General features: G+C 44.7%; 1 protein-coding gene across 9 annotated transcripts in view; it reads right to left on the reverse strand.

Moving 5' to 3' along the window:
- The window catches only part of KIAA1109 (KIAA1109 ortholog), a 908,505-nt gene that overhangs the window by 809,252 nt on the left and 85,131 nt on the right, over nucleotides 1–14,122 (reverse strand). For all 9 annotated transcript variants that reach the window (XM_033938537.1, XM_033938601.1, XM_033938589.1 and 6 more), the window contains exons 9-10: nucleotides 13,400–13,479; nucleotides 10,373–10,523 (exon numbers count right to left, since the gene is read on the reverse strand). In XM_033938537.1, the coding sequence (XP_033794428.1) occupies nucleotides 10,373–10,523; nucleotides 13,400–13,479 (231 nt within the window). The remainder of the gene's footprint in view (nucleotides 1–10,372; nucleotides 10,524–13,399; nucleotides 13,480–14,122) is intronic.

Genomic DNA, 14,122 nt, shown 5'->3' on the forward strand with positions numbered 1-14,122 from the left:
ATCACTAGGATCGATTGGGCAGGTGGGTGTGGGCTGCGGGGACCGCGCAATCCTTCATGCCTCACTGCGGGGACAAGACCATTCACTGCTCCACGGGGCGGTGAATGGCCTTGTCCCCATCCCCGCAGCGACTGCTAGTTTTCGTTCCCCGTTTTGGCGGGTTACCCGCAGCTAAATGCGGTGGCCGCGGGTAAACCGCCACTGTGTCATTCTCTAATCAAAGACTCTAGGAATAAGCAGTGGATTCCTCCAAGCCATCTCAATAATGACTTATGGACTTGTCTTTTAAAAAATTATCCAAACCTTTTCTAAACCCCGCTAAGGTAACTGATTTCACCACATTCTCCAGCAATGAATTCCAGAGCTTAATTATACATTGTGTGAAAAAATATTTTCTCCGGTTTGTTTTAAAACTACTACTTAGTAGCTTCATTGCATGCCCCCTAGTCCTAGTATTTTTGGAAAGAGTGAACAAGTGATTCACATCTACCCTTTCCACTCCACTCATTATTTTATAGAGCTCTATCATATCACTGCTGAGCCATCTCTTCTCCAAGCTGAAGAGCCCTAGACGCTTTAGCCTTTCCTCATAAGGAAGTCGTCCCATCCCTTTTTATCATTTTTGTTGCCCTTCTCTATACCTTTTTTAATTCCTCTTTTTTGAGATATGGTGACTAGAACTGCACACAGTATTCAAGGTGCAGCCATAACATAGAGTGAAACAAGGATATTATAACATTTTCATCTTTGTTTTCCATTCCTTTCCTGAGTTGAGGGTTTCAATGTATCCTCAATAATGACACCCAGTGACTCCTAACACAGAATCCAGCATCACGTAGCACTTTGCACTTGCTACTACTTATCACTTATATAGCGCTGAAAGGCATACGCAGCACTGTACATTTTGGCATCTAGGATAAGCAGCATAAAATGTGTTTGACTCTTTGGGATCTTTCCAAGTACTTGTGAACTGGGTTGGCCACTGTTGAAAACCGGATACTGGGCTTGATGGACCTGTGGTCTGTCCCACTATGGCAGCTCTTATGACCAAGCTACCTGTCTTAACAGATAAGGGACAAAGATACTCCTGTTGCAGTCAGTATAGGTTCCTTAATTAGAAATGTCACCTGTATGCATGTCTATACAGCCTGGTTAAATTGCCTATACATGTTACATCTTAGGAACTCCAGAAAACCACTCTCTGGCAGAATGCACTATGATGGGTTTCAAGGGTTAAACCCCTGCATATAGATTTTACACAGAGCTTCATAAACCTCCTGCAGAATTCAAAGACTACGCCTGAAGCAGAAGTAAACTCTGGCCTACATTTGCTTCTTAGTAAGAACTGCCTGTGGCTCTCCTGACTGATGCAGCTTGGACCAATATTGCATCATATGCAATACTGTCCAGAGCATGCACTTAGGGCAAGACAAACCTCTAGCCACCAGGGTGCCAGAACTCTTTGAATGTCTCCAGCAACCAGTCAAGGTTCCTGGAATTGCCACTTGGAGATGCTTGGGTCAAGAGGTTAGAAAAGGGGGTGGAGAGAACATCTTATCTCCAAAGATAAGCCCCCTGCCCAAAGTTTCAAGTTCAAGTTTATTAAAATTTGTTGTGCATGCAATATCAAGTATTTCAATGCGTATTACAAGTTAAAAATAGGGGACAAATTATAAGACAATTAATTACAAATAAAATATATACATATAAATATAATTACTAATACAAAAAGGAGAGGGGGGATGAACTACAATTATTAAAGAAAATAAAGAGACATTTATGGAGAGCACATCAGGAGGGTAGCAAATAGGGAAGATAAGAAAGTAGAGAAGAAGAAAGAAGAAAAAGTTTGCGTCCTATAAAAGGGTCTGGTCCTTAAGGCTTTCTAATCCACATGCCTAGTTTCTCAAGTCTGATTCTTAAGCCTGACCCTTGAGTCTGATAACAGAGGTCTGATGTTGGAAGTCTGAACCAGTGGACAGACCCGGGCTGCAACCGTTCCAGTGTCCCTGCCTTGGCAGCTTATCTCCCTGGGCATCGCTTCAGTTCCTTCTGCCTGAGAAACCTCTCCTGCACTGACAGGTTGTATTTAGCTCTGTTGTACCTTAGATAAAGTGTTAAGAAGTAGAATTTAATAGCCTGTAGGGTAATTGTGTGTTTACTCTGAAATGATTTATGCAGCAGTGGGTTTATTGTGTATTTCCTAAGCATCCTAGCTTGTTTAGTGTACGAGTCTCACATTTCAATTAGGCTTTTGGACCACTTCAGCTGCCACTTATTATAGGAATAAAATATTTTATTTTTCTAATACACAGGCTGGTTCATTACTTGCTGGAATTGGACTGTGCAAGGTCAGAACTTAGATCTTTGGAGAATGTAAACAGTTCAGAGTCCTTCATATAATACAGTTACATAAATATGTTGTTCCTCATTCGCTGGTTGCCTTGGGGACCAAGAGCTAGATGCAGTAAAGTCAGCGATCGTCGCTAAAGCAGCTTTGACTGCTTAAGCGATGATTGCATTTGCCAACCTGATGCACAAAAAGCACAGTTACTTACCGTAACAGGTGTTATCCAGGGACAGCAGGCAGATATTCTTAACGTATGGGTGACGTCACCGACGGAGCCCCGGTACGGACACTTTTAACTAGAAAGTTCTAGTTGGCCACACCGCGCATGCGCGAGTGCCTTCCCGCCCAACGGAGGAGAGCGTGGTCCCCAGTTAAAGTAAGCCAGCTAAGAAGCCAACCTGGGGAGGAGGGTGGGACGTAAGAATATCTGCCTGCTGTCCCTGGATAACACCTGTTACGGTAAGTAACTGTGCTTTATCCCAGGACAAGCAGGCAGCATATTCTTAACGTATGGGTGACCTCCAAGCAAACAGAGAGGGAGGAGGGATGGTTGGCCATTAGGAAAATAAATTTTGTAACACAGATTGGCCGAAGTGTCCATCCCTTCTGGAGAAGGCATCCAGACAGTAGTGAGAAGTGAACGTGTGAACTGAGGACCAAATGGCCGCTTTGCAGATCTCCTCAATGGGCGTAGAGCGGAGGAAAGCCACAGAAGCAGCCATAGCTCTGACCCTGTGGGCCGTGACAGCACCTTCCAGTGAGAGACCTGCCCGAGCATAACAGAACGCAATGCAGGCAGCAAGCCAGCTGGAAAGCGTCCGTTTAGAGACAGGACGACCTAGACGGTTAGGGTAGAAGGACAGAAAGAGCTGAAGTGATGAACGGTGAGCCCTAGTGCGGTCAAGGTAGTATGCAAGGGCACGCTTACAGTCCAGCGTGTGCAACGCCTGTTCCCCAGGATGAGAATGGGGCTTAGGGAAAAAGACAGGCAACACAATGGACTGGTTGAGGTGAAATTCTGAGACCACCTTGGGAAGGAATTTAGGATGGGTACGCAAAACCACCTTGTCATGGTGAAAAACAGTGAAAGGTGGGTCGGCAACCAGTGCGTGTAGCTCACTAACCCTCCTGGCAGAGGTGATGGCGAAGAGAAAAAGCACCTTCAACGTAAGAAATTTGAGTGAATTGGTGGCAAGAGGCTCAAAAGGAGGTTTCATGAGGGCTGATAAAACCACATTCAGGTCCCAGACGACTGGAGGAGGCTTTAGTGGTGGTTTGACATTGAAGAGGCCTCTCATGAACCGGGAAACCAGTGGATGAGCCGTGAGAGGTTTTCCGAAGATAGGCTCATGAAACGCAGTAATGGCACTGAGGTGGACTCTGATTGAGGTCGACTTGAGTCCAGCGTCGGATAGAGAGAGCAAATAGTCCAAGACAGATTCCAACGCCAATGAGGTGGGATCGTGGTGATGTAGCAGACACCAAGAGGAGAACCGGGTCCACTTCTGATGGTAACACTGGAGGGTGGTCGGTTTCCTGGAGGCATCCAAAATACGACGGACAGGCTGAGACAGATTGTCTGGAGAGGTCAGCCCAAGAGAAACCAAGCTGTCAGGTGGAGCGAGGACAGATTGGGATGTAGTAGAGACTGATGCTGCTGCGTAAGTAGAGTAGGAAACACAGGAAGAGGAATGGGCTCCCTGGAGCTGAGCTGGAGCAGGAGGGAGAACCAGTGTTGGCGAGGCCATCGAGGAGCGATGAGAATCATGGTGGCTCTGTCCCTGCGGAGTTTGAATAGCGTCCGCAACATCAGAGGCAGTGGAGGAAAGGCATAGAGGAACCGATCCGTCCAGTCGAGCAGGAATGCATCTGGGGTCAGACGATGAGGAGAGAAGAGTCTGGAACAGAACTGGGGCAGCTGATGGTTGTGAGGAGCTGCAAAAAGATCCACCTGAGGAGTGCCCCAGAGAGCAAAGATGGAGTGGAGTGTGGGAGGATCCAGGGTCCACTCGTGAGGTTGAAGGATGCGGCTGAGATTGTCGACCAGGGAGTTCTGTTCGCCCTGGATATAGACAGCCTTGAGGAAGAGACTGTGGGCCGTGGCCCAGGTCCAGATGCGGATGGCCTCCTGACAGAGGAGGGGAGATCCGGTGCCGCCTTGCTTGTTTATGTAGTACTTGGCGACTTGGTTGTCTGTGCACAGGAGAAGAACCTGAGGGTAGAGAAGGTGCTGGAAGGCCTTGAGAGCATAGAACATGGCCCTGAGTTCCAGGAAATTGATGTGATGTTGACGCTCCTGAGGGGTCCAGAGTCCCTGGGTGCGAAGATCTCCCAGGTGAGCGCCCCATGCATAGGGGGAGGCATCTGTGGTTATGACCATGGAGTGAGGGGGTAGATGAAAGAGTAGACCCCTGGAAAGATTTGAGGAGTTCAACCACCATTGAAGAGATTGCTGAAGAGACGATGTCACAGAGATGGGATGAGAGAGATGGGATGAGAGAGAGGATCCATTGGTTGGCTAAAGTCCACTGAGGTGTCCTGAGGTGGAGTCGTGCCAGAGGAAGTATATGGACCGTCGAGGCCATGTGGCCCAGGAGGACCATCATCTGTCGAGCTGGGATGGTTTGATGAAGGAACACCTGACGACAGAGGCGGAGTAGGGTCCGTTGTCGGTCGGAGGGGAGAAACGCCCTCATCAGAGTGGTGTCGAGAACTGCGCCAATGAACTGAAGTCGCTGTGTGGGAAGTAGGTGCGACTTGGGGTAGTTGATCTTGAACCCCAGTAGATGGAGGAGCGAGATGGTGTGATGAGTGGCTTGTAGCACAAGCGGAGATGTAGGCGCTTTCACCAACCAATCGTCCAAGTAGGGGAACACCTGGAGGTCGTGAGACCTGAGGGAGGCCGCCACCACAATAAGGCACTTGGTGAACACCCTGGGTGATGATGCGAGGACAAAGGGTAGCACTTTGTACTGATAGTGACGGTGCTGTATCTGAAACCATAAGTAGCGACGTGAAGTCGGATTGATTGGGATGTGAGTGTAGGCCTCTTTGAGGTCCAGGGAACATAGCCAGTCGTGTTGAGAGAGAAGAGGGTAAAGCGTGGCAAGGGAGAGCATTCTGAACTTCTCCTTGACCAGACACTTGTTGAGGTCCCTGAGGTCGAGGATGGGACGGAGGTCTCCTGTCTTCTTGGGAACCAGGAAGTAGCAGGAGTAGAATCCCTGACCCCTTTGTTCTGGAGGCACCTCTTCGATGGCATTGAGAAGAAGGAGGGATTGGACCTCCCTCAGGAGGAGGGGGGTTTGAGAGGAGTGAGAAGCAGATTCTACGGGAGGATGGTCTGGTGGAAGAGTCTGGAAGTTGAGAGAGTAGCCATGGCGAATGATGTTGAGGACCCATTGGTCGGATGTGATGACCTCCCAACGGCTGAGGAAGAGTTGGAGGCGACCTCCGATAGGCTGAGGAAGAGGCAATGATGGTGGGAGACTGGCTATGCCCTGGAGAAAAAAGTCAAAAGTGCTGAGAGGGTTTTGACGGAGGGAGAGGGTTGGCAGGTTGATGAGACTGTGAGCGAGCCTGAGTCTGATGCTGCTGACGAGGGCGGCGAGGCTGCTGTTGAGGCGGGTTGAGAGATCTGGCCGAGAACCTGCGTTAGTAGGAAGACTGCTGTCTGTAGGGGCGAGCAGGTGGAGTCTTCTTTTTAGGTTTGATTAGGGTATCCCACCTGGTCTCGTGAGCCGAGAGTTTCTGGGTAGTTGAGTCCAGGGACTCCCCAAAAAGTTTATCACCAAGACAAGGTGCGTTAGCTAGGCGGTCTTGGTGATTAATGTCGAGGTCAGAAACTCTCAGCCAGGCCAGACGCCGCATGGCCACAGCCATGGCAGACGCTCGAGAGGTCAGCTCAAATGAGTCATAGATGGAGCGCACCATGAATTTCCTGAGTTGGAGCAGACTGGAAATTTGTTGTTGAAAAAGAGGTACCTTACGTTCAGGGATGTATTTTTGTAAGGAGGAGAGTTGTTGCACCAGATGCTTCATGTAGAAGGAGAAGTGAAAGGTGTAATTATTGGCCCTGTTGGCCAGCATGGCATTCTGGAAAAGGCGCTTGCCAAATTTATCCATGGTTTTTCCCTCTCTGCCAGGAGGGGTGGAAGCATAGACACTGGAGCCCTGGGTTTTCTTTAAGGTGGACTCCACCAGGAGAGATTCATGGGGCAATTGAGGTTTGTCAAATCCAGGGATGGGAATGACCCGATACAAGTTATCCAATTTGCGAGGGGCCCCAGGGACAGTGAGGGGGTTCTCCCAGTTCTTATAAAAAGTTTCCCGTAGGATGTCATGTACAGGTAACTTAAGGAATTCTTTGGGAGGTTGCTCAAAGTCTAGGGCATCGAGAAAGGCCTGTGACTTTTTAGAGTCGGATTCTAAGGGGATGGAAAGAGCAGCTGACATCTCCCTGAGAAATTTAGTGAACGAGGATTGTTCAGGTTTGGAAACGGTATCAGTCACTGAAGGTTCCTCGTCCGTCGAGGAAGCGTCTTCCTCGGTACCGTGTGGGGATTCTTCCCATAAGTCTGGATCCCTGATGTCAGGGTGCGCACGACGGGACATCGGTGTGGAGGGCTCGGCATGGCGGGTTTTGGAGAGAGACTTGCCAGAGCGGACAGAGGTGGTACCGGGAGAGGAAGACCGGTGCCGTTCCTGGTATCGAGAAGGGTCGGCATCAGAGCGGGCCTGTACCGCAGGTTGGGAAAGATGTGGCTCAGCCAAGAGGACCGGCATGGAAGTGTTGAGCGGTACCGAGGGGGTCGACACCGACGGGATGGTACGAGGCTCGGACCGGTCCAGTACCGGAAGGTGCGGTGCCAGCAACGCCAGCAACAGTTGTTGGAGTTGTTGCTGCAGCTGCTCCTCTAACTGGGTTTGGAGTATGGCCGCAATGCGGTCGTCCAGGGGGGGCACCGGTACCGCTTTTTTCTTTTTCGGTACCATAGGTGCCGCTCTACGCTCCGGCGATGAGGAGGCCGATGACGAGGCACTCACCGATATCGGAGCGGAGCGTTTGCGGGGTCGAGGCGGTGCCGGGGTTGCCGGTGTCGCAACCGTGGCAGGAGGGCGCTCAAGGGAAGTGGAAGGCTTCTTAGCTGGCTTACCTGGGGCCATCGACCCCGAAGAAGGATCAGGCGGAGTCGAAGTGGCCGGTGCCGACTTTTGCGGTGCCGTCGACGTCGCGGCAGAGTCCATAGCAGATCCGGTACCGAACAAAATATTTTGCTGGATCTGTCTATTCTTTAATGTGCGCTTTTTAAGCGTAGCACAGCAGGTGCAGGTGTCAGCCCGATGCTCTGGACCCAAGCACTGCAGGCACCAATTGTGCGGGTCGGTGAGAGAGATCGGGCGTGCACACTGCTGGCACTTCTTAAAGCCCGGTTGAGGGGGCATGAAGGGAAACACGGCCTCCGCAAAATCAAAGCCGGAGGCCGGTATAATGGCAACAGGCCCCGCCGGGGCCGGTTTGAAAAATAAAGAAAACTCGACGAGTTGGTTTTTTTTGAAAGTAACTCTAAAGGAATCCAAAGGAGAAAAATAGAAAAAAATGAGAAAATACGCGAGCGGGAAGGCAAAAATTAGTTTTTCAACGGCCGTTGAAAACACATGCGTCTTCTTCGCTCTGCGGAAACGAAGAAACTGGGGACCACACTCTCCTCCGTCGGGCGGGAAGGCACTCGCGCATGCGCGTTGCAGCCAACTAGAACTTTCTAGTTAAAAGTGTCCATACCGGGGCTCCGTCGGTGACGTCACCCATACGTTAAGAATATGCTGCCTGCTTGTCCTGGGATAACAGCTCACTGCATGTTTTTCCCCCTTGATCACCCATTTTCTGATCCAGCCTTGCAAATTAGCTATTTAATATTAAAACACCATGCAAACTAGCCGAGCGATTGATACACTAAAATCGCTTGGCGATGCACAAAACAAAGCAACTGGACAAGACTAGTCGCTTACCTGTCTTACCAATAGCTCAGCCTTTTTTTTTTTTTTTAATGGACACAGATGCTGTATACACCCTGATGCTTCACCCTTTTATTGTAAATGCCTTCTTCCTCTCCCCTCCACTATTAACCAGGTACCTCTAAAACATTATGTTTGTATTGTTTCTACCCTACAATATAAAATGTACCACTACTCCTGTACCCCAAACATTGTGAATGTACTACTGTGACCCGTTCAATGCTCCTGGGTAGGACAGGATATAAAACTAAAATAAAATTGTAAGAATCCAGACTGCTAGTAGTAAGGCAGCCATTCACTTTGTCTAAATAGAAAAGGACCGAAACCCTCTTTTAGGGCATTCCTTTTTTGATACGTAAGAAATGCTGATCCCAGCAATTGTAGGATCATTTTCAAAAGCTCAAATGGCATCCACACAGGAAAACCATCTCCCTAGAAAAAAAACATACCAACGAGGCAAGTTTACCATGGAGGAAAAAGTTGTCTGATAATCTCGCCGTACTGAGAGAAAGGAAGGCAAAAAACAAGGTCATGCAACACATGGCTCTCAGAAGGACGTTTTGTTTTGTTTTTTAAATGCCGGCACACACACTAATAGGTAAGAGCCCCTGAAGCAAAGGTAGAGGTGGTGAAGCAAGCAACAAACCAGCTAAACAGCTGCCCAAAGGAATAAGGTCAAACAAGCAATCCAGCAACAGGAAAACAGTCAACATGGGCTCATCTAAAGAGCCATGAAAGACTAGATTATTCACATTCTGCATAGTAACAAATGGTGCCCTGCATGGAGGAATTCAGTTGAAATGCTATAAGAACCATGAGCGACAAACATAATAGAAAGAAGCTCCTGAATCATCAAGCAGCTAAAAGACAGATACAGCAGAACATCTCTGCAAAGGATCAACTCAGCAAGCCTTTCTGACAGATATCGTCCCAGACCAATGAGGGAGGGGCAACTGCTTCCACACACACTGGCACCATTGGAATCAAACTGCAATAGGGAATGGTGGCTGTACTTACCAGCAAAGAGTAAGTGCCCAATAAAAGATCAAATTGCTTTTTTGAAGCCAAAAGCTGCCTGAAAACTCTTCATGGACAGGTGAGTAACGAAGGAGTGAAGGTGATACCCAGGTTCATGAAGAATTTATTTATTTGTTTTTAAAATTTATATACTGTTTAAAACTAAAAGGTTTACATAATGTACATGCACAGTATTAAAATGAACACATAATAAAAACAGATTCATAATAAAAGTAGACATAAAGTAAAATAAACATATAAACAATCTTCACAAAAATACCATAATGTGGGTAAAAAAGATCATGAATAGTTCAACTTTACGAAAAATAACTAAAAAAAAAGGCATCTACGAATAGCTGCGTCTTTAGTAATTTTCTGAACCTACCCTTTTCACAGCAATTTCTTATCTGACCCACCAAGGAGTTCCATAACTTAACTCCAGCGCAACAGAAAGTCATTTTACCGGTCTCAACAAGTCTTGGGTTCACAGACGTCTTCAGTAAAGCTAAATTCTCAGAATGTAAAGATCTTTTTGGTATATAACTGAGTATATTACTTTTGAGGAATTCTGGGATGTTTCCATACATAAATTGATGACAAATCATCATTGCTTTGTACTGGACCCTGTAGATGGAGCCAATATCCTCTGAGAGGAAACCCTACTCAACTGACACCCAGAAGGAACTGGGACAGGAACTGGCTGAAAGGCACCGCAGAGGATCTGAACAGTCCAACCACCTGCTTGGAGATGGAGAAAAAGACTGAACATTCCAGGCTGCAAGATACTCTTTAAGGATTAATCATGAGAACAAGTTTTCTTTGTCTCCATCTACTGGTTGATGGACATTACTCATGAGTCTGGACTGGTCTAGAATGACAAGTAAACACAGTATTCTAGTTTCAGAATAAAAGGGCTCAATCCATTATCAAACAAATTCACATTATCAGTGAAGTTAAACAGAATTATCAAATGAATAATTTGCTGCCTACCTCTGTCTGTCAGCCCAGGGACCATAGTTAAAATCAGTTCCTTTCCCACAAACGATGTCTAATCCCCAACATGGAGGCAAGTCCTGCAGTTTGCTATCTTCATTGCTTGTTTCTCCTTCAATGTTTTCCTCACATTCTTCTGGTACAATTCCTGTAAAGAGCAGAATAAAGGGATTTAAACTTGGATCAATGGGAATGGATGGACAGACATTAAACACATCTGGAAAGCTATGTATACTAATGACCATAAAGTCCCAAATCTAGATGCAGTAATGGAAAGGACTAATATGAATTTAATGGCAGTCATGTAGCTGTGGAACATGGAGAACCAGATGTAGTCGTTGCTGACTATAATCTCTTCAGGAAAGATGGGTAAAAAGAGAGGGAGGAAGAATGGCACTCTATATAACAAAATAAACTAAACTAAAACTTAGTTTTATAGACCGGGTCTTCAACCAAAAGGAGCTCGACTCAGTTAACAGTAAAATAAGCATAATACATAAACGTTAAAAAAAAAAGAAGTAAACTAAAATGACTTATTTTCCAAAATGTTTAGTAAACAGGAAAGTTTTCAGGGCTTTCTGGAATAAAAGAAAGGGGCCTAAACTTCTCAGTCTCAGCAGTAGTTCATTCCAGAGCTCTGTTAGTTTGAAAACGAAAGAATGACTAAATCTCCTGAAAGTTATGTTTTTACCCCTAAGGGAAGGAAATGGAAGTTTTAATTTTTGAGACCTTCTGGCAAGATGAGATCTAAGCACATTGCAATCTAAAGGAACCAAAGTGATAAAGATGCCAAATAAAATCTTAAATGCAATACAAATGCACTTGAATTGAATTCTAAGATACACAGGAAGCCAATGTAGTTCCCTAAGCAGCAGGGTTACAAATTTACTCTTACCGAATATGAGCTTAGCAGCTGTGTTATATATCAGCTGGAGTCACTGCAGACTAACCTTTGGAAGACCCGGGTACATTGAGTTACAATAGTCCAACCTTGACAAGATAATTGACTGAACCAATACAGAGAAATGTTGCAGGTGAAAAAGCGCTCTCACTCTTCTCAGAATACGGAGGCTAAAGAAACACTTTTTTAACAAGAGAATTTAGTTGATCCTTGAATGTAAGTGATGAATCAATGACAATACCCAATATTTGCAAGGAAAACTCAATTTTCAAAGATTCTCCTGAGTCTAAGGTCACAACAGAAGGAAAAGAGTCTAATTTTGGGCCAAGTCATAAAAGCTTAGGGCTCCTTTTATTAAAGTGCGCTAGGGCTTTAACACACAGAATAGCGCGCGCTACACTGCTGCGCACACTAGACCTTAAATGCCAGCATTGAGCTGGTGTTAGTTCTAGAAGCGTAGTATGGGTTTAGCACGTGCTAAAATCCTGTGTGCGCTGAAAACACTAGCGCACCTTAGTCTTGGGCTATCTGCTTGCTGTCCCTGGACTGAAGTTCGGCAATGCAATAGTTAATATCGGATATCAAATTAACAAGATCTGGGTCAACCTCAAGTAATATAAAAATATCATCAACATACATTAATAAAGTTTCTCGAATATTCAAATCATAGCATTCCAATGTACTAATATAGACGTTAAATAAAATCGAAGACAATGGCGAGCCCTAGGGAACACCACAAAAGATTTTTCCAAGATTTTGAGTTAGATCCTTTCATATTAACAGAGTAAGAACAGGAGGATAGAAATTTATTGAACCCGTCCAAGACAGTCTGATCAAGGCCGATTTCTGAGAGCAAGTAGTGCAGAATATTATGGTTGACAACATCGAAAGCTGCAGACAAATCAAACTGAAGATCGCGTGTTTCTTACAAGACTGTAATTGCTCGATCTTTGAGAGGAGATACCCCTAAAGAGTTTCTGTACTAAAATTTGGACGGAACCAATACTGGAAAGGTAAGAGGATAGAAAATGTCTCCATGTAACTAGAGAATTGGCTGGCAACAATTGATTCCATAAGTTTAGTTAGAAGAAGTATATTAGCGATCGGTCTATAGTGAGAAGTGACAGTTGGGTCAAGATCTGATTTTTTAAGAAGGGGCGTAAGACTTATTATACCCATATCTTGTGATAGATACCCTCTTTCTAAAGCATAATTTAATAAAGCAGTCAGCCAATTCATCGCTTGAGGTGGAATATTAGCAAAGAGATAAGAGGGAAAAGGGTCAGGGGAGTAAGACTTATTATACCCATATCATGCGATAAATACCCTGTTTCTAAAGCATAATTTAATAATGCAGTCAGTCAATTAATTGCTTGAGGTTGAATATTAGCAAAGAGATAAGAGGAAAAAGGGTCAAGAGTGCATTTGCATCTCATCAATTTTGCACATAATTTTGAAACTTGAATCTCAGATACTGAATCAAATGAATACCAGAAACGATCTGCTGGTGTCAACCTTAAGCTACCCTTGAAATCCCTTAGGAAAAGACCAAGGTTCACTGCAGAGAAGGAATTCCTAATAGTAACAATTTTGTCTTCAAAAAATGAAAGCAAAAGAGTCTTCAGTAGGAGATTTATGGTCATAGCTAGTTAATGTACACCAGAGTCTAAATAAAGTACCACTTTGGTAATTAGAACTGGCAATTTTACCGCTTGCTTTCCTCAATTCAAAGTTATATTTTCATATGGTGAGCCTCCAATTAAGTTTGTCTAGGTCTGAATTAGAATTTTTCCATTTTCGCTCAAGTTTCCTACATGTTTGCTTAAGTTTTCTATGATATGATGTACACCAGGGAGAATTCCTAGCCTGGGAAATGGATTTCGTAACAAGAGGAGCGAGAGTTAAATAGGGACGCTCAGAAACAATTCTCTAGTTAGCCCAACTACCTCCTACAGGGCCTTCTCTCGGAGAACGGGGTAAACCCCTTTAATGCTTGAGTCCAGAATAAGACTGTTGTTGCCACAATATCTTTGTGTTGGTCCTTGAACAGATTTCACAAAAAGGTTGCATGAAAAATATATCCACTTTCTTCTAGTAAGCAAGCATATGGTGTATCCTGTTACCTGGTTCGTCCATGTAGTAGTAAATGTCAACATCATTAGACTGCATTAGAACAAAGCCTTCTCCCATTAACCTTGGTGGCCTGTTGCACAAGAAAATAAAGAGTGTTTGAATAAATCTCCCTGCAACATTGAAATATTTTGTACTAAGTTTTAGTTCAATAAAATATAATACAAAAATTTTTTACATTGTTTAAGTTTCTTGGCTATTACTAAAGCATATTTCTGTAGCCACTGCAATATACCATAAGACTTGTACTATGTAATAAAAATAAAGAAAAGAAAAAGAAGATACCTTTTTAGTGGACTAAATAAATACATATTTTTACTAGCTTTCAAAGGACTGAACTTTCTTCCTCTGGTCAGGAATGAGTAGAAAATGGCAATATTACCTATTTATTACCTTTAAAGTGGACTAATGTGGAAACTACACTACATTTATACATATAACCTAATTTCAGGTATATGAGTCAATATTCTATTGGTAACCCAGCATTCAAGTGCATCTTACAATTTGTGGTGATGACAAATCATTAATTTATTTCAATAAATCATTGACTATATGTTGAAATTTGTTCTTACCTCTTAATTTCCTTTCCTTGAATCCTGTTTGGCCAGTCCAGACAAGTGAGTAAGTGGAAATAGATAACACTGACAATTCAGTGACATCACCACCAATATAAAGATATGGTGTAGCCAGTGTACTATTAACAAAGTAGTTCTGAA

Source organism: Geotrypetes seraphini, chromosome 1 (genome assembly GCF_902459505.1).
Source record: "Geotrypetes seraphini chromosome 1, aGeoSer1.1, whole genome shotgun sequence".
In the NCBI taxonomy this organism is placed as follows: Eukaryota; Metazoa; Chordata; class Amphibia; order Gymnophiona; family Dermophiidae; genus Geotrypetes; species Geotrypetes seraphini.